Source organism: Xiphophorus hellerii, chromosome 24 (genome assembly GCF_003331165.1).
Source record: "Xiphophorus hellerii strain 12219 chromosome 24, Xiphophorus_hellerii-4.1, whole genome shotgun sequence".
In the NCBI taxonomy this organism is placed as follows: Eukaryota; Metazoa; Chordata; class Actinopteri; order Cyprinodontiformes; family Poeciliidae; genus Xiphophorus; species Xiphophorus hellerii.
In genome coordinates, this window is record NC_045695.1 from 4,130,799 (window position 1) to 4,149,757 (window position 18,959).

Below are 18,959 nucleotides of genomic sequence, written 5' to 3' on the forward strand. Positions count from 1 at the left end.
TCCCCCCCCCCCCCCCCAAAAAACCTGACACTTCAGATATTTAAAACCATTTTACTGACTGAAATCAAGTGAGATTTCAAAGACAAAACATTTAAAAACAAAAAAAAAAACTTTGTTTGAAGACGACCAGCTTTAAATCACATTAAAATAGATACATGACAGCACAGAGACACTGGTTTAGTGAGTTTATGTGGAATAGTCGGTGCAGATCCTCCTGAAACGCTGGTGTTTTATTTCACTAAAAGAGGATGCAAACAATGACATAAAGGCACACTAAGGAAATTAAATTAACTTTTTTCTTTTAATTGTATAAGCCCAAATCTTAACTGATTAAAATAAAACGTCCTGTTGGGAATGAACATATTTTGTTTGGAGTTTTTTTTTTTGCAGTGTTTCTGTGAAACATCAGATGGGTTTTTGTGTGTTGCCATGACGGCTCAGCGCTGACGGTCCCAGCGCCAGATGGAGGCGTCGTCGCACACGGCGATCAGGATGCTGCTGTCGCGGCTGAAGCTGGTTTGCCGGATAGCCGAGGTGCATTTGGGAAGCGTCAGTGTGGTGCACCTGAAGTGGAAACGAGGCCAATCAACTTTCTCTTAAAACGTCATAAAAATCCTCTGATTTATACCAATTACTAAAGTTTAGAACGTAACGGGGTTACAATCAGAATTCAAATTCTCTCTCACTTACTTTGCTTTGTGTGGATCTTCCACTTCCAGGTCCCAAACATAAAGTTTTCCCACCTGGTTTCCCAAAGCAAGCATCTGGAGATCACAGTCACAACAGCCATCATTACTTTTCTCCTCCATCACCCTCAAACTCTGCTAAACATGACAAGGTAACTTAAGAATAAAGGTTGAGACCTTCTGCCAAAAGTCCATAGAGAAGCGCATGTACCAAATGTCACACTGGCTGTAATCGAAACGTCCCAGAATTGTGACGTTGGATTCGTTTGGCTTAATATGGTCGATGTCGTCCTCCATCTTTCCCGGCTTCCAACACACAATGGCGTTTTCACAAGACTGCAGAGAGGAAAATATTCTCAACCACCTATGGCCTTTAATAAAAACCAAAACCTTTATCCTCTGTATAAAACCTCTCCTGCCTTAGAGAGAATCAAATCTCCAAGCCACCTCACACAGTCCACGTAGTTTCTGTGGATGTCTCGTGTTGAAAAGTCTGGAAAGTGAATTTTCTGCGACACGAAAGGGCTGAAGAGAAGATCTGTGTCAACAAATCTCATAGGTTAACATTTTGAAACGACAATTGATCAAGCTGACGCTTTACCGGTTCGTCTTTGTGGGGTTGTACTCATACGAGCCACGGATGGCTTTTTGCATCCGCTCCGAGTTGATTCTCCAGAGCTTCAGTGAGTGATCCATCCCACATGACATGATCTTTTCACCCAGCAGGTCAAAATCCTACCAGAGGACGCAGATTTATTTGAATTATTGTGTGAATGATGGCATTTGTAATGCTAGCATTTGTAACGCTAGCTTACAAATCCTAAGCTGACATTTGTTAGATAGCTTACAAATGCCATCATTCATTTGTGAGCGAGCTTACATAAAATATGCTAAGTTTATGTGGGACTAGCATATCCAACATGCTAGTTTTAGCATGTTTTTTCATCATACGACATATGTATTTTTTTTTTTTTAGATGTAACAATAACATTCTAGTGATTGCTGGTTTACTTACAGCACTCAGGACTTCGTCTCGGTGGCCCTCCACGCCTCCAAATATGGCAACTAATGTGTCCGTCTGTATGTTCCACAGACGGAGGGCGTGATCTATTGAAAAAGACAACATTACCCATCTACTTAAAAAGGGAAAAAATACTTTTTGCTATTTTTTCAATTTCTACATACAGTACAGACCAAAAGTTTGGACACACCTTTCTAATTCAATGGGTTTTCTTTATTTTCATGACTATTTATAAGGCAAGAAATCCCACTTATTAACCTGACAGGGCAGGTTGACCTCTGAAGTGAAAACCATTTCAGGTGACTACCTCTTGAAGCTCATCAAGAAAATGCAGAGTGTGTGCAAAGCAGTAATCACAGCAAAAGGTTGCTACTTTGAAGAAACTAGAATATAATGGGTATTTTCAGTTGTTTTACACTTGTTTGTTTAGTGCATATTTCCACATGTGTTATTCATAGTTTTGTTGCCTTCAGTGTGAATCTACAATGTCAATAGTCATGAAAATAAAGGAAACTAATTGAATTAAAAGGTGTGTCCAAACTTTTGGTCTGTACTGTAGATCAGAGCAATAGTCATGATAGATAGTTTCCTCTAAATGGGGAACCAAGTTTGCAAAACTCGAAGCTTCACTTCATAACCACAAAATGATCCAAAACACTAACATTGTTAAAGAAGAGCCATCGTGTAGGAGCATACTGCTTCCATTTTCTACCTTAAAACTAAACTACAACGATGATTAAAAATTAAACTTTACTGCTGTTTGTATGAATTACTGTCAGCTCAGCTGCTTTATGAGATTTACAGGAGCGCCTGACAGTCACATGCTTATAAAAACTCGGCTGTCCCTCGGTGTTAACCTGCAAATGTCATTTATGAAAAGCTATCAAACAACATATAAATGCTTCCGACTCATCTGGGTCGTTTTTAAAGTTTTCTGGAAGCAAGCCAGAGCTCAAATGGCTTAGCTTACCTTTACTGACAGACAGGAGGAGATTTGGATCTCTTGGATGAAACTTGAGCTCATTGATGGCGTTCCCATGACCTACGTAATGCTGGATACGGACAGAAACGTGACAAAGTTCACCTCAACGTGATGAAGCTTCACCCTTCCTCAATTTCAGCAGGATTACAGGACGTAGAAAAAGACCGTACCTTGATGCACTGCATCGATATGTGGTTGATTACCCGGATGATGCCGCGAGACCCAGCCACGGCCAACAGGGGATGACTCGTGTTTGTGTCGTAGGTCCAGGCGCACGTGTAGAAGTTCTCGTCTGCCTTTTTTTTTTGTCCCGTCAAAGAAAAGCAAAGACATTTCTACCTGCTCTCTTCAGCTCTCCAGCATGTGATCAGGGCTGATTAAACTGTTTTTGGGGCACCAATAAGCAGAAGACGCACTGAGGTCGCCACAGGTTTAGAAACAAACGTACAAATGTTTAAGTCAGTATTCATTGGTCCGAAGGATACGTCCGCATCAACATAGGACTGCAGAAGTCTGATTTCCCCCTGAGAGTGACATTCATACAGAGTGACCTGGTGGAGGAAATGATAGAAATAGTTCAAGTAGGGGCAAATAAACTCATAGAGGAGATTTAGGGAGGCAAATCTTAGGTTTTTGTCATAAAAGAATGTGATTAAAGTTTGGACAGAGACATTTAGCTCATTTTTTTAAAAGCACTCATACAGATGTTCAATAGAAATTTATGAATATTTCTGAAAAAAATCAAGACTCCAATTTGAATCAGTGGGAGCACATTTGGATCGATGCATACATGTGTGCAGTGATGGATGGATTCACAGATAAAGTTGAAAACAGATATTTACATATAGTGGAACACATCTTTTGGTTTACTTTGTAACAATCATGGTAACAAAGTAACACCATTCACATTACAGCCATCTGTCCTATTAGTTCCCACTTTTCCTTTTGATCCATAAAGACAGATTAAGGCAATATTATGTCTGCATTCAGAATGTATGTTTGTCATTTATCCCAAACAGCATTCTTTTATTCAATTGAAAGCTTCACACATCACATCCTAATCATTCCTGCCTGTTTTACATGTATTGTCCACTTGGTGTCGCAGTAGAGCAACTGGATTTAAAGCTTCAGTGCGTCACGAAGCTTCATCTCACCGTCACTAGGACGAACGGATGAATTAATGACGACGGAATGATGGACGGAAGCACGACTAGATGATGGATACATGATGAGAGGATGGATGATGACGTAACATTTCCCACAACAAAACAGAGGAAAGCGGTTTGTTTTCCTTGCCAAGTGAAGACGTACCCTGTTACTGCCAACTGTGGCGAACACCAGAGGATCTCCCTCCTTACTGTGCCAGTTAAACTGGACTCCAAACAGCGGCTGGCCGTGGTCCTCCTGAGGGAAAAAGCAAACGGACCAACGTGACGCCCCGCTGCCGTGTTCGACACAAACTACGAACAAGCTTAAGATGCGGTGGAGCTTCTCACCCGCAGACTGTTGACGCATTTGAAAGAATATCTACACTTCTTGGACTTCCACTTGCCCTTCCCCCAGCTCTTCCTGCCCGGAGCGTTGGCTGTGTTAGTGGGAGTGTCTGGACGCTCCGTGTTGGTCCCGCTTTCAACGCTGACCGCGTCGTCCTGGGGGGGGGGAGACATTATCTGTTTAATTTTATATGCTTCTCCAGATCCATGTTATCAAATTTCTTAGTTGTTTTCTTTTGTACACCATTAAATACATAAGTTTACCATGAATGTGTGCCAGATACTTCTATTGAAGTCTTTTTTTTTTTTTTACATAAAACCTGGAAAAAACAGAAGGAGGAACAGATAGAAGCAAACAGGAATAAGATGGGAAGATGAAGGATTGGAAAAATGAAATTAAAAGAGATGGAGAGGGCAGCTGTAAGAGGGATGAAACAGAGGGAAGGAAAAGAAATCAAAGAAGGATGGAAGTAAATAAGGAAGGATAAAAGGGAGCAAACAGAAAAAAGAAATAAGGAAAAAATACCACAAAAGAGAAGAAATACACACCAAAGCACCACCGAGCAGACTTTGTAAATGCACCAACTTGAAGAGCGAATTACTCCATCATGACTGAGTAACAGCACGCAGAAAGGAGCTGCTACATTTTTCCCCCTACGCATCCAGTCCTTGTAAACACTAAAATCAAACCCTATACTGTTACCGACTGTGTGGGAACCCTATTAATGTTCTAACGAAGCTGACTCTGCACGCTCAGCTGCCTGTGTTGTGCAAAACACGACCAGTTCAGCTGCAAGTGGACAAAGATGCTCCAAGCTAACATCTTTAGCTTTCCGGTCGCCTGCTAGTACGGAGCCAACCCGCCAAAAACAACCTTTATAACTGAGTACATTCATATATACGAACATATATGATTTCAGCGCTTACGTTCTCGTCTCCTGACATGTCAGGGTTACTGTTCTCATCACTGCTCAGTTTCTGTTTTTTCGCCGGCATTTCTTTTCCCGCTTGAGATGGGGACTCAGTCATGCTCTTGTTTTCTCTCATTACAGCTTCACGCTTCTTCTTCGTTTCCTACCTGTTTTAGTGTCGGTGGCTCTGCCGCCACCAGTCGGCAAGGAGTGGGAAACACAGTCCCGTGGTTTGCTTAATTTTTCACCGACTCGTACATTGTTTAAGAAATTAAAAAAACAGTCAGCTTGAATTCTGTTGTTTACGACGGAGCATTAAGGCCACAATAAGAAAAGAAAAAAAAATACAATAACAGTAAAGTCATACTAAGAGAATAAGGTTGTAATGAGAAGAAAAACATTTTAGGAGAATAAAGTCTATTACTGTTGTAATATTACGAGAATAAAGTCGTAATAATACGAGAATAGTTATGAGAATAAAGTCATATTACGAGAATAAATGGCTAGTAATACTACGATTTTATTCTTGTATCATTTCTACTTTATTTTCAAACGACTTTATTCTCATAATTTTGTTACTTTATTCTTGTAATTTTATCATTTTTATTTCCTTAGCTTGGCAATAATTCTCCTTCATAGTAGTAAATACATTTTGTGAATTAATATCAGAACCTGGGTTAAAAATTAATCCAACTGGATAAAAAAAAGATCAAAAGCCACAGAGACAATCAGACAATTTATTTTATTTTATTTATTTATTTGTTAGAAAAATCATCTTTTAACATGAAATGTCAATATTACTACAGCATCATGTCTGACTCCTCTAAAGAAGCCTCGCTCATCTCCTCAGACGTCATTTCATCAGGCTCCTCTTCTTCCTTCATAGGCCTCTTTCTGCCCTTCTGCTTTGAGAGCGCTGCAGCGTAGCGGATGTTGTACATGTTGAAGTCGCACCTGTGAGGAGAAAATACCTTGAACAATTCGATTTGATTTCAGTAGGAACGGAAATACGAGAAAAATCCGGAGACTTACAGCTTGGACAGACTGTCAGAGTGTCTCTGGATGCTCTTCTGCAGTGACTGCAGTGTTGGGAGGATGGATGCAGACCTGAAAACCGTTGAAATCCCAGCGTTATCACCGGTGGAAAGTGTGAGAATGAGTGGAATGAGTCGTGGAATCTCTTGTTACCTGTTCTTAAGTTTCTGGCCGTGCAGCATGAGCATGTTCTGGGCCCAGGTCATGTAGAACTGCAGGTGGCTCGATTTCTCCAAGCAGGTAGCCACAAAGCCCAGCAGCTTCTCCACGTAAACGTCGGGTAGAGATCCACAAACCACCGGGACTGGAACACAAACGCGCAATCCGATTCAAAAACATCTCCAGGCCGTGAACCCGACAAACGTCAGCTTCACACCTACTCTGCTCGTGCGGCACCGCTTCCAGCACTTCCTGCTTGAGCGCGTTTTCGTTGAGCCTGAACGCCAGGACGATGGCCGACGCCCAATCCTGGAGTCGGAGCTGCTTGCGAATGCTGGCCGGCGTCACGTCCAGGTCGAGGTCGTACGGGTCAAAGACCAGGGATCCGTCCAGGGAGTAGACCAGGAGGCCCTCGGTGGTGGTGGCCGCCCAGCTGCGTCCGGTTGGAGAAAACCGCAGAGAGCTGACTCGAATCTCCGGCTTGAAGTGACGGGAACTCATGTCGCCTTTCAGAGCACACAAAATTCACCCACTCATTCAAAAGTTAAAATCAGGGTAAACAGAAACGGAAAGATATCAAAATGGGTCATTTAAAAACACATAGGTGTGATAAAATGACCTGATACACCTTTATGTTGCAGCCGCAGAAATGTTTTCAGTCCTGACTTATAGGAGCAGACAGTTCGTTCCAGAGTTCATGTATTCATGGAATTTGTTCCAGAGCTCTGGGTCTCACAGAATTTGTTCCAAACCTCAAGTTTTCACAGAGTTTGTTGCAGAATTCAGATTTTCAGGGAGGAGTTGTTCAAAAGCTCAGGTTTTCAGGTACTTTGTTACAGGGTTCAGGTTTTCAGGGAGGGAGGATGGATGAAATGCATACTAGTTGAAAAAGATTCATTTTCAGTAGACAGTCTAGACAACATCTAGGTGTACAAATACAAAAATCCTGAATGTTTGGACTGGACCGGTACCTCTCCGGACTCCGGGCAGGCTAATGTCGACCCCGTCTCCGTCTCCGGCACCTTCGTCCACCAGAGCCAGGCTGCCGAACTCCGTCATCTTCCGTCTGTCCAGGAACTCCTGGAGGTGAAGCGAACAGTCGCATTCATGCATAAGGCCTCCGCTCTGTGCAGCAGTGAATGAATGCTTCGTTTTACCTCCATGGCATCAAAGGACAGGTTGCAGGAGATCTCAAACTTCTTCAAGAGCATCTGCTCCTTGACATTGTAGATGCAGACAAACTTTGAGTGGCCTCCTGCCAGAATAGATTCCCCGTCGGCAGAGTAACACAGCGCCGTGAAAGACCTGAACCACAAGCAACCAGAGTTAAAACACCCAAACAAACCCTACATAAACAGACATGCAGCTAGTTTTATTTGACATTTTAACTCACTTTCCTTTGGCAGACTGCTTGGCTGTGATTTTATCCGTCTCCTTGCGGCCCGTCTCCAGATCGTGGCGCCCGGTTATGGATCCGGTCTGCGCGGCGGTTTGGGGGTTCCAGAAAGAGATTTCTCCATTCAGAGTGGCCACGGCCAATTCCTGACCGTCAGGGCGATACGTCACACACAGACCTGACGAGAAAAGGCCACAAAAACACAGCCAGGTTACATCACCTAAGGAAAATCAACAATTCACATCAGCATGTGGTTTAAGACAGAAAAGTAAAAACAATTTAGAGGAAAAGAAAAAAAAAACTGACTACTTCATCTTTACCCCTATTTTATGTGGTTACAATCTGTAGAATCGCCTGATTCCATTTTTTTTCCCCTCAACTTTGGGTGATCGCAGAATCATTTAGCTTGAAAGTTGCATCTTTTTTTCTCTCATAGCAGTTTTTGAATAGCTGAAGATTCCATCTAAAACATATTCAAATGTTCTTCCCTCAAGATTTCCTTCTACACAAACATAATTTCTGCATGTATGGTAATTTGGCCAAATAAAATGACTCCTTTGGTTTCCTTAATGCTACATAATTCTACAATTTCTCCTAAAAACAGGGTGATTACATCATTTCCGTTTTCAAACTGCAAAACCAATTTCAAAACAGGATATTATAATTTTTAATTAAACACAGACTTATCCCACAAATTCCTTGACATTGCGTGATTTTCTAATTTTTCCTCGATGTTCGGCAATTCTAGAACGTAACATAGAAATGTGATTGATTATAAAATAAACTCCTTAAATCTGTTGGGAGTAATTCCAGTATGTTTTCCATTTTTGGAAAACATAAGGGAAGAATAACAAGCATTTTGTCTGTAACATGATATTCCGTCATTTTTCCCTCAACATTTGATGATTCTCTATGTTTTATTTAAAACCTTCTACTTTCTACTTCTATAATAAGGTTATAAATGTTCTATCATTCTAATTTATCTCCAATACATTTTTTTCATTGTTTTCAACCGGGTGCCCTTCCCAGATTTCTCCATTTTCTGTGAACGTACCGTCGGATGTGAGGAGGAGTGTTTCTTTGACCTGCCAGCTGTCCAACATGTCCCACAGGCGGATGGTTCGGTCCCAGGACGCGCTGGCCAGGATGGACTGAACAGGACTAAAACACAGGGAGCTAACTGGACCCTCGTGTCCTCCGAGGACCTGGTCATCCAAAGACAGGGAATCTCACCTTCAACCAGTCTGGAAACACTACAAGAGAAGTGAAACAGACTTGTCCCTACCTCCAGCAGTCTGCCTGTCTGCATGGACCAGAGAAAGATCTCAAAGGAATCCTGAGCTCCTGCGCTCACCAGCTCTCCACTGACATCTACGGCCAGCGATGAGAACTGCGCGGGCCGAGGAGACGTGAACGTCCTGAAGTTTCGGTACCTGTAAAACACAAAGCCCGCCGTCCTCGAGTCCTTTTTCTCGTTTGCATCCCCCAAGCGGAGCCCCAGAGCGAGGAGCCCACCTGTGCAGGTCGTACGCCCGGACGGTGCCGTCCAGAGAAGCGCTGACGATGACGAAGCCGCTGGAGGTGAAGGTGACGTTGGTGACGCTGCTGGTGTGCTCGGTGAAGGTGACGAAGCAGAGCCCGCTGTTGGTGTTCCACACTTTAACCTGAAGAAGTAACCCATGAACGTCCAATTAGCAAGTTTGACTGAGATTTTTAGCGGACAAATTTGCACTCTAGACTTCCTCCGGACTCACTTTCCCATCATCCCCTCCTGTCACGACGTACTGCCCGTCTGGAGAGTAAGCCAGCGAGGCCATGTTGTTGAAGTGACCCTGCTGCTTGAAGACGTAGGATTCGCTCTGCCACTCCCACACCAGCAGCTGACCCATCCCTGAAACCATGGTTATGTTTTACACCTTCGCAGCCATAAAAACTACTTACATAGAAACAGGAAGTTTAACTGACGAGAACATCCGAAAGCAATCCAGTCTCCGGAGCTGTTTACAGCCACCGAGGCGATTCTTTGGTCTGAAATGCTGCAAGAGGGACAGAAATCAGCAAGAAAATCTCAAAGTGTTTCCTATTCCTATTAAGGTGCCATACAATCACAGTAACCACCTTAGCGAGTGTATCAGGTTAAACTCCGGGAGTTCGTGCAGGTGAAATATCCCAGATGCAAACCCCGTCACCAGGATGTGGGTGGGTTTATGGTAGGCAGCGGCGGTCAGGTTGTTGAACTCTCCCTCCTTGTTGAAGAAGTGTCTGAAAATGCAAAAAGAAAAGTGGTCAGTTTCTGAAGAAAAAGGAATTGAAGGAATTGTTACGTCAGGTCTATTTAGATATACCTTCTGTTTTAGTATACACGGTTCACACATTTTAATGGAATAAAATGTAATGTAAATCATAATGATGGGGCTGAACCGATACACTTTTTTCACTTCCGATACTGACACCGATATCTGAGGTTTAGCATCGTCCGATACCGATACAGACAAACAATATTGGTATCGATAGATATTAATATCAGATTGGTGCATCTCTACATTCTAATGGTGTAACATGGTCTGTCTTCAACAACAGAAACCAAATATCTATTTGACAAAAAAGAGGACTTACTTGCTCCTGTGTTTGTATCGAACATTTTTGACCTCTTTCTTGTCTTTCGGGGGTTCAGTTTTCCCCCGAATCACTTCCGCTTCCTCTCCCTCCACCCTGTCCTCGTCCTCTTCCTCCTCGTCCCCCTCTTGTCTCCGGGGTCCGGGGTTGGCGGAGCTTTTTTTCAGAACGAGGCCGTCCAGCTGAGTGTCACTCTCCCAGACGCACAGCGCCCCATCCTGGCTCACCGTGTAAAGCTGAGCAAAACACAAATCGCGGACGTGTTACCAGAAATCTGTGTTGGCAAACTTTTTTAAAAAAAGGAAGGAAACGTACATCCAAGCTGTCCTTCTCGAAGAAACAACCCACGATGATGTCCTTGTGTCCACCCAGGGAGTAGTAGATGAGGTTAGCCCAGCGCTCCGCTCCGAACACCCATGTGGACATGTCTTTGCTTCCCACCACGAAGCACCTGAAGGAAAACGTCCCAACCATCACTTCTGTTCACAAAGTTATCTTTCTCTCTCTCCCACACTCTCGCACTCACTTGGAGTCGTCGGTCCAGTCGATGCACGTGGTTTCGTCATACGGGCCGTAGTAGCTCTTGTCCAAAACAAAGGCGTTAAACTCTCGCTGCTTCCCAGGGGCGTGGTAGAGCAGCGCCACGTTCTCCTTTGTCACGACAAACTTTCTGAGAAGCCAGAGCAGATTAACTTTTAAAATACTGTGAAGGTTAGGAAAGAATCATCTGATTAGATGTGAAAAGATCCTAACCTGCCGTCAGGTGAGAAGCGGATGCTGCTGACAGGCTTGTGGAAGTGGAAGTGATGAAGGACAGCTCGTGTGATGAGACTGACCAGCAGCGCAGCCCCGTCTGTTTGACGTCAAACAAAAACTTACAGCAGATCCAGAAAGCGAACCCATTGTTGTTAAAATGCAAGGTGTACGGCCCATCTTTTTTCCCCCAACTCTTTCAACGTTTAGCTAAAAAGATGCAAAGGAGCTGGTGGTTCCTAAAGGCTATAACAGTAGAATGGGACGATCTCCCATTTTAACATCAGTTAGCATGTTGTCAGCTAGCATAACTTCTCTCATCACAGCGTGAAGAGAAAAGTTATGCTACCAAATATTTGTGAATGAGATACATCTCAATTAACCAAAGTTGTTACATGTAGGTGAGTACATAAATGATGAGGAAAAAAATGCCAGAGAGATGGGGTGCTTGGTGAGCAAGGGCGCCAGAATACGGTTAACCTAAAACTGTACATTTTTATTTAAAAAAAAGGGAATTTTATTGTTTAATAATAGTTTAATAATAACTACAAAATCATTAATTACGAATTCTTGCTTTCTTTCTGCTGGTGACATACGCGGTACAATAGGTGTGGATGCAGCGTGACTTCAATTGATAATCCTACTATAAATAGACTGGCTATTCTACAGTCTATTTAGACTACAGAGGTTATCCAGAGCTACCTCTGTAGCTGGAGTACATTCTGACCACATTTTCTTACATCGTTACTTTTTGATTGTTTCTTTCCCCAATTGCAACTGGATTCATATCACAAAGTGAAAACATTTAAAAATGACTTTCCACCAACTCCAAAAACCAGAAATGTTTCCACTGGTTACTTCTGTTTGTTAAAAGTACTTCTGTTACTAAAACGATCACACAAATCAAGACCAATAAAAGCCTTTACCTTCATCGACCACTACGGCCAAACTGCCATCAGGAGACACACCCACACATGTTATATTTTTGGTTGTTGAAATTGGTAACGTCTCGGATGTATTACTGAAAAACAAAACATTTTAAAAAGACATATACATATTAATATCTTACAGAAATACATCAGGTTTTTTAGTTCCAAATGAACAGCATATATTGTCAAAATTGTGAGCTAATAATAACAGCTTCCTTAATAGTTTTAAAGCCAAAGTTCCAGTTTTCCCAGTTCAAATGTCAAATTTTCAGTCAGTTCAGTGACATTTTCAAGGAATCGGCATTAACATCAGTGTGTTTTGACCAGTATAAATATGAACGTTCACAGTGGATTTTAAAACACACAGAGGTCAGATGGTAAATATGGAGACTACAACATACTGTACATATTGTATGAAATGTGAATTGTTGCGCCCATCCCTGTTGGATTATTCCTCCGAGACTTACTTTTTCAGGTCGAAGACTGAGACTCTGTTTCCAACGGGACTGATCACAGCGTTCCCGTCTTTGGAGAAACTTAAATTCCCCTGACGATAGACTGCTCCAAGCAAGTTGGAAAACTACAGAGAGGAGACGTGAGAGTGTGCAGAGACGAGCGGTCTGGTACAACTTCAGTAGAAAAACATAACCTGTCAACGTATCTAGATATAGTCTTTTCTCAAAACAAGACACGTTTTAGTTTGTTTTTATTTATAAAATCGACCAAACAATATTATATATATATATAGTCTACCCAACATACATTAAACGCACAAATTTTGAACAAATTGTCTTAAATGTGACTTTGTTTTAATGCGGTTTTGTTGCCACGTTCTTAAAAAATCTCAAACGACGTCACAGACCAGCGCGAGGTACTTACCCTGTAGGCGAACTTCATCTTAATGAATAATCCTCAAATCTCATGCATTTATCTTCACTTAAATGTATTATTCACCCCCTTTAATTTTATTATTAACATATCACGACACATGCTTCTCCTTCCTCTACACGTGGGTCCTCTTTGTTGACACACGACACATCCGGTTCGGACGGAGCTAAAATCCAACAGCGCCCTCCACTGTCGACAGAGAGGCACGGCGACAAATACACTAAACAGAAAATAACACATGGTTTTTAATGTATTTTTATATTTTAAAAAATTGTAAAAAGGGTGGCAGGTTTTTGTATTCACATCCGTTTGCTCTGATAGAGACTAAATAAGAGTAACCCCCTTCAGAAGTCAGCTAAATTATCAAAACAGTCAACCAGTGTGTAATTTCATCTCAATACAAAAACAAATATTTAATGAAAGAGAATCATTAGAAATACAACGGCGGCCGCATCGGGATGCTCTTCTTCAGCGGGGACAGTAAAGCTGGTCGGAGTTGATGGGAAGATTTTAGGAGCTGCAAAGACTTGAAACCAAGGCAAACCTTTACCTTCCAACAGGACAAAAACCAAACACAATTACATATAGCAACAGAAAGCACAAGGCTCCCAACAAGCGCCACGATGTTCTCTTATAGCGTCACAAGAGGTGAGTGCGTAAATTTCACAAGTTCACATTCATAAAATTCACAGCAGCAAAACAATGTTTTTGGAGAGAAAACAGATTTACAGCTTGATGTGGGTTTGGTTAACATCCAAACCTTAAGTTTAAAGTATTCTTGAGCATATCAAAGATTCATTGCAATTATTTCACAAGAATATGTGAAATAATAAACTATAAAGTTAAAGCTTGGTGAGACAGAGAACAAAAACCTAAAACCAACGTCACAGTTGGAACTGAACCCAATCGGTCTCTCATTGTTTCCTTGCTAGCCTTTACACCACCACTTGCTGAATATTTAATCTGGTGGCAGCCACAATACACGGGCGCCACACGTGTGGAAATGGGATATTGCCAAAGATAAACTGAAAATGATACATCGGCCAAGTCACAAGGGGATAGTTGGTTTTTTCTGAGGCAATGGCAACATGTGTCAAAGATGTTGGTCACAGTTCAATAGTTTTCCCTTTTCACCTTAGGGTTTTGTGCCAGAGATCGAAACAGGGCACCACATGCAGTCGGACATACTTCTGGCCCCCAGTGGAGCATTCCAGACACCCGTAGACCGTTTCCCGCCGTTGACTTCCCATACCGCACAGTGCGCATGGTCCCTTTGGGATGTTGTGTTTCAAAAGATTGACCCGTGTGTGAGAGCTTTCCCTCAGGTAGGCCGTAGATACGTCCGTCATGCTGGCAGCTTTCTCGTAGTAGTCAGTCACCATGTCATCCACGTAGGTGTCGGACTGGGTGAGCTCTTCGAATGTCCTGTCGTCTTCGAACAGGAGTTGATTGTGAGACAAAAATTGAAAGTGTTGCAAAAATTCATGTGGATAAACCATGTAATCGTACCTGCTCGGAAGGGGTTCCCATAGATAATTCCAGACAGGAAACGGCGTAGGCGTCCCATTGAGAAATGCCCAATGAAGCCGCCCAATTGCTCCCTGATTTGTTCCTTCTCAAAGCCCCCCTGAGACTCTGGAGCAACACAAATATCTGGAAAGGAAGGCGATAATAATTAACTTTTTAATTTAACTGTCACTACAGTTTTCAAGACTTGCACTAATGCACTTCCAGAGCAAACTCTCATTTCCAGTTTGGAGATAATTTAGTGCATATACATACCGTTTCTTATGGATATTACACAATATTCAAACTTGCTCATGAGCCCTTTAAGGGTAGAATATTTAATTGAAATTGTCCCAAGATGGAATTATCCAATAGGGTGGTGCCTCATCGAACACCAAGATGTTTGATGCAACAAATTTGGTAAAATAGGTGGATTTTATATGTGTTGTGCCACTTAATATCCTTCAAAAGAATTTACAAAATTCTTATTCAAACAGATTTTACATATTCAATAGCAAAATGGGCTGAAGAACAAGCCCTGATTGGAACTGACCATTGAAAATGGATCCTGAGTGGGATTGTCCACAGACAACAGACCCAGTTAATAACTATCTGTCTTGAATAAATTCATTATGAGGTCCACAAACACATATCAGTTGGGAAAATGAAGGACTCTAATCGTCAATGTGAGAAATACTTAAATATTTTTATTTCACTGTTGAAGCCCCACTCATATTTTGAATAAAATCCTGATCAAATGCCTTTAATTCAAGACAAAACATGCAGAACATGAAGTTGCCAATCCCAAGCACCTTCAAGTTTTAATCATAAATTAATTGTCTCTTTCATGTTGAAAGTAGAATTCAAATGAATGGTAAATTTCACAAGTCGTGTTAATGTGGTGCATTTTTTTTGTTTCGAGAGGAGACATGACACAAGGTGTACTCCTACCAAGCCGACCGTCCAGACGGACGAACAGCTCGCAGATACTGAAGGCGATGGTGGTGTGAGCCGGAATGACGATGGCTTTATCTCGACCTTTGGGGTTTCTGCCGTCGTCAATCTGAAACTGCAGAAGAATAGAACGCCGAGTTATCTCTGCTTAAAAAAAATATTGAAATATATAGTGTTTCAATGAAATTTCATATATTAAAAATGATTACCCTCATGGTAGTCCCTCTCATGCCAGCGTGGACGGTTAGAGAGCACTGACGTGTTGTCCGGATGCTCTCTACAACCACACATAGAACAGTCCGTCCACTCTCCCTTGACTGACGAACCAGGCAGTGATCCAGGTCAACCTTCCTGGAAAGAAAGGAACATGTGAGACCTACTTTTCTGGCAAGTGTTCTACTCCTAAATGTAACCCCCTTTGTGAGAGCCAGTGTAAAATAGCATAATTAATTCATGTTTACAGGGAAACCCTCTTCTCAAATTCCAGTCACCAAAAGGAGATACAAGGTCAGACATGAAGTTTCTATGAATATCAGGAAAAAAACCCATCAAACCAAAATTTCATATTCAGAAAATGAAATCTCCTTTAAGCAGATAAGGAAGAAATTATAAAGAGAAAAGAGGTTTTGAAATATATTTTTGTTTTTCTCTAAGGTACCTAGAGTTGAGTTCACGGAGTAAAGTGGGGACCTCCAGTTCGTGTTTGGTCACAATGCCGAAAGAGGCTTTGACGGCCACCGAGTCTGACCCGCTGACGTTGAACCCCACGTCGTTAATTATGTGGTTACCTAGGCGACCGCTGAGAGCTACGTCAGATTTGTCCTCGTAGTTTAAGAGTTGATAAGACGATACTCCTGAAAACAACAAAAAACAACATACTGGGATTGCATCAAATTGCGAATTTATAGTAACAGAGTTATGTCAAACGATCTTGTGTATTAACGCATACTGTAATAATAAAGCCAACATATAAACCAGATTTGACGAATGTGGTTATAGGCTTTCTCTCCATCCACATGGTGCCATTTTACAGCACAATCAAGTAACTAAGTTGCCTTCAGTTGTAATAAAAATGCTGCGCATATAAAATATGACTTAAAAGAAAATTGACTTTCATATTTATCTCCATGAAATTGGGTCTCTGTCTCTTTAAAAACTCTAACTCTTTCTGAAACTTCACCTTCAGGCCTTATTAACCCTTTAATAATATTTTTTAGCAGCGTTGCTCTGAGTAACTCGTATATTGAGCTCAACAGACGCGCAGTTCCACTGCAGTTGCTAATTGCTGCTGGCTAGTTTGAAGGAGCTAATCAGGTGTTTTGCGCAGCTTGAATGGTTGCCATGGAAAATTAAAGGATTTCTCAGCATGAAATAATCAAGGCAACACTCCAAGTATGTTTATGATGAGGGAATAGCCTTATGACATGATGTAAAGCTCAAAATATAAAATTTTACACAATAATGCCCCTTTAAGGTCTCTTTGTTAAATGCACTCTAATGACTATTAAGCTGGCTTTTAGGTGGTCGTTTGCAGAAAAAAAAAATTTTTTTCTTCAGTTTTCATTTCAAACATGCCTTCATATGTTTTCAATATGTTTTAGAAATGTCCATATGTTTTACAAAACACAATATATAAGTTAACAGATTGAAAGTCCCCATAAAGAGAAGGCACAAACTAATGTACATTTGGAAAATATTTATAATAGTTTCATGGTTGATTAAGGTTCGATTTTTTTCTGTCTTAAAGGAACTTGAAAACAGAAATTTGACCAATATTAATTATGTGTGTTTTAAACACATGGCAACCCTTAAAATAACCCAACACTGGACCAAACGGTGCACTTCACCTGCTGTGATCTCTTTTTCCCCAACAAGGATGTCTTTCAGCGAGAACGGCGTCGAGGCGTACTTGTTCTTCTTCCAGAAATGCCTCTTCCTCTTCCTGGTGACCAGGCTGAGGGGCTGGTAGCGGTCGGCCTCGCTTAGGCTCGGAACGGGGATCAGCCTCCCTGTGTCCCCGACCTGCTTCACAAAGTTTTTAGTGGCCGCAGCAAACATTTTAAATATCCCAAAAGCATTCAGACACAAACAAAAAACAATGGCACTGGTACGTTCTATCAGCTGGTCCACAACACTCTCTGACTACGGGTGGCTAATCCGGGTGTGTTCTTTCAGACTCGTGAAATTATAATTAATGCATGTGATGTGTAAGATAATATGGGAGGAGGTACGTATCACCCTGCTGGATCCCTTTTGCTCTGCAGCTACAGAAAACAGATTAGTTTTATTTGATTTATTTTACATTTTTTTAAGACAGGCTTCCATTTAAGACAGGCACCATATTTCTCTAGTAAGGGTTTAACAGAATACAGCATCAAATGTAACTCAAACTATAGACTTTGACACAAACACAACTTGAGTGTTTGAAATATTCCAGTGAAGTAATAAGCAGAAGGGTTTACTAATAAACATAATCTGACTAAAATAAATAAGAGGGGACTGAACAGGATATTTGGAAGAAAGGTTACATTCATTGTATTTCCATACTTTACTTTCTTTTTCCACTCTTATCCAGACTAGAAAAACGCTTCCATCAAACGTCACGCTTTTCCTCCATGCAAACTTTTCTTAAGATTCCTTAAAATCCTGTGTTTTTTTTTTTTTTTGTTCTGGGTAGTTGGCACCGTTGCTTAGCTGAAGTTCACTGTTTGAAACTCTCAGTTAGTGGCCAGTCTTTGCTTTTGAGGTTATGCTGCCATGTAGTCTCATGTCCAGAAATAACTCCCTGTATGTTTAAAGTCTTCACGTTGTCCTACCACAGGAACTGAGGCCAGAATTAGCTTGCCATGTATACAAAATGTTCTCCTTTTGGTTAAAATACATCTTGCAATTCGTTAAAAAGTATATTTTAAGACATAAAAACTAATTACAGTTTGAATCTTCACTATCTATTGCTTTGTTGTGCTAAACTTAGCTTAGGCTTGAAGAATTTGACGAATTTTGACTTCAGAAAATGGGAAATGACATACTGTACATCGAAGATGCTTGTACAGTTATTGGATGAAGCTGTAAAATAGCTGGGATATCAGGGAGACGGGTTGTACCGAAGTTTGCCCTCATGACCTCAGATTTGAAAGTTTCCATGCTGCGTTTAGTGCAAATCTAAACATCACGGATGTGCAAAGGGTTGAGCTTTTGTCTTATGTTGTTTTCCGGTCCCGCGGTGGTTCCCCCTTTTCAGTAATGAGAAATCAACCTGTCTTCGGAGCGCTTGAAAGACTTCCTGTCTTGTTCTGTAGAGGAAACAAGCTACTTTTACCTCCACTATTAAGACAAATGTTACACTTGAAGCAGTTTCCCCACTCTTTTGAAGCTCAAACTCCCCCCAGAAAGAGTACAATATTGATAGTCGAAGGAATCGTGATGTTGACGTCTCCTGGGTTTGCTTCGTTTCTCTGGAACATCTCTGACAGCCTGGTTGATGTACAGACTTGGCAGAGCTTTGACCTGGAAAACCCATCAGATGGATGCTGCAAACACACTGTAAACCACTCAAGATGGAGTGTACAGATGTAGGTCAGTAAGATGAATCCCTACAAGTTCATAGGCATATTACAACAGCAGTGTCAA

General features: G+C 41.5%; 3 protein-coding genes across 3 annotated transcripts; all 3 read right to left on the minus strand.

Moving 5' to 3' along the window:
• Positions 1 to 35: 35 nt before the first annotated feature.
• Positions 36 to 5,261, minus strand: eed (embryonic ectoderm development). The gene is made up of 12 exons (XM_032557084.1): positions 5,110 to 5,261; positions 4,186 to 4,338; positions 4,001 to 4,093; positions 3,175 to 3,240; positions 2,860 to 2,985; positions 2,678 to 2,759; positions 1,702 to 1,793; positions 1,288 to 1,421; positions 1,106 to 1,211; positions 864 to 1,022; positions 691 to 764; positions 36 to 564 (listed from the first exon to the last, which is right to left on the minus strand). The coding sequence occupies exons 1-12, from the start codon at positions 5,227 to 5,229 to the stop codon at positions 438 to 440; spliced, it is 1,332 nt and encodes a 443-aa protein (XP_032412975.1). The 5' UTR covers positions 5,230 to 5,261; the 3' UTR covers positions 36 to 437.
• Positions 5,262 to 5,816: 555 nt separating this feature from the next.
• Positions 5,817 to 13,022, minus strand: pwp2h (PWP2 small subunit processome component). The gene is made up of 20 exons (XM_032557092.1): positions 12,861 to 13,022; positions 12,449 to 12,561; positions 11,979 to 12,073; positions 11,053 to 11,152; positions 10,826 to 10,969; positions 10,615 to 10,750; positions 10,300 to 10,535; positions 9,802 to 9,945; positions 9,649 to 9,719; positions 9,438 to 9,574; positions 9,199 to 9,347; positions 8,969 to 9,116; positions 8,738 to 8,888; positions 7,681 to 7,861; positions 7,445 to 7,592; positions 7,259 to 7,367; positions 6,509 to 6,793; positions 6,282 to 6,432; positions 6,126 to 6,200; positions 5,817 to 6,047 (listed from the first exon to the last, which is right to left on the minus strand). Exons 1-20 carry the CDS (start codon positions 12,876 to 12,878, stop codon positions 5,894 to 5,896), a joined length of 2,745 nt encoding a protein of 914 aa, XP_032412983.1. The 5' UTR covers positions 12,879 to 13,022; the 3' UTR covers positions 5,817 to 5,893.
• Positions 13,023 to 13,159: 137 nt separating this feature from the next.
• Positions 13,160 to 17,925, minus strand: pjvk (pejvakin). Its single transcript, XM_032556462.1, has 6 exons — positions 17,177 to 17,925; positions 15,988 to 16,183; positions 15,539 to 15,680; positions 15,327 to 15,444; positions 14,379 to 14,522; positions 13,160 to 14,301 (listed from the first exon to the last, which is right to left on the minus strand). The coding sequence occupies exons 1-6, from the start codon at positions 17,385 to 17,387 to the stop codon at positions 14,000 to 14,002; spliced, it is 1,113 nt and encodes a 370-aa protein (XP_032412353.1). The 5' UTR covers positions 17,388 to 17,925; the 3' UTR covers positions 13,160 to 13,999.
• Between the last annotated feature and the right edge of the window lie 1,034 nt (positions 17,926 to 18,959).

What these genes read in the sequence shown, in the direction of transcription:
- eed (XM_032557084.1), bottom strand. Translation starts at nt 5,229, where the DNA reads ATGAGAGAAAACAAGAGCATGACTGAGTCCCCATCTCAAGCGGGAAAA. An exon ending in AATGCGTCAACAGTCTGCGG is followed by an intron (nt 4,094 to 4,185) that starts GTGAGAAGCTCC and finishes TTTTTCCCTCAG; the next exon opens with GAGGACCACGGCCAGCCGCT. An exon ending in AGTCCTATGTTGATGCGGAC is followed by an intron (nt 2,986 to 3,174) that starts GTATCCTTCGGA and finishes CAAAAAAAAAAG; the next exon opens with GCAGACGAGAACTTCTACAC.
- pwp2h (XM_032557092.1), bottom strand. An exon ending in CGGGCGTACGACCTGCACAG is followed by an intron (nt 9,117 to 9,198) that starts GTGGGCTCCTCG and finishes TGTGTTTTACAG; the next exon opens with GTACCGAAACTTCAGGACGT. An exon ending in TGTCCTTTGATGCCATGGAG is followed by an intron (nt 7,368 to 7,444) that starts GTAAAACGAAGC and finishes CTTCACCTCCAG; the next exon opens with GAGTTCCTGGACAGACGGAA.
- pjvk (XM_032556462.1), bottom strand. Translation starts at nt 17,387, where the DNA reads ATGTTTGCTGCGGCCACTAAAAACTTTGTGAAGCAGGTCGGGGACACA. An exon ending in GGAAAAAGAGATCACAGCAG is followed by an intron (nt 16,184 to 17,176) that starts GTGAAGTGCACC and finishes TGTTGTTTTCAG; the next exon opens with GAGTATCGTCTTATCAACTC. An exon ending in CTCCGTGAACTCAACTCTAG is followed by an intron (nt 15,681 to 15,987) that starts GTACCTTAGAGA and finishes CTTTCTTTCCAG; the next exon opens with GAAGGTTGACCTGGATCACT.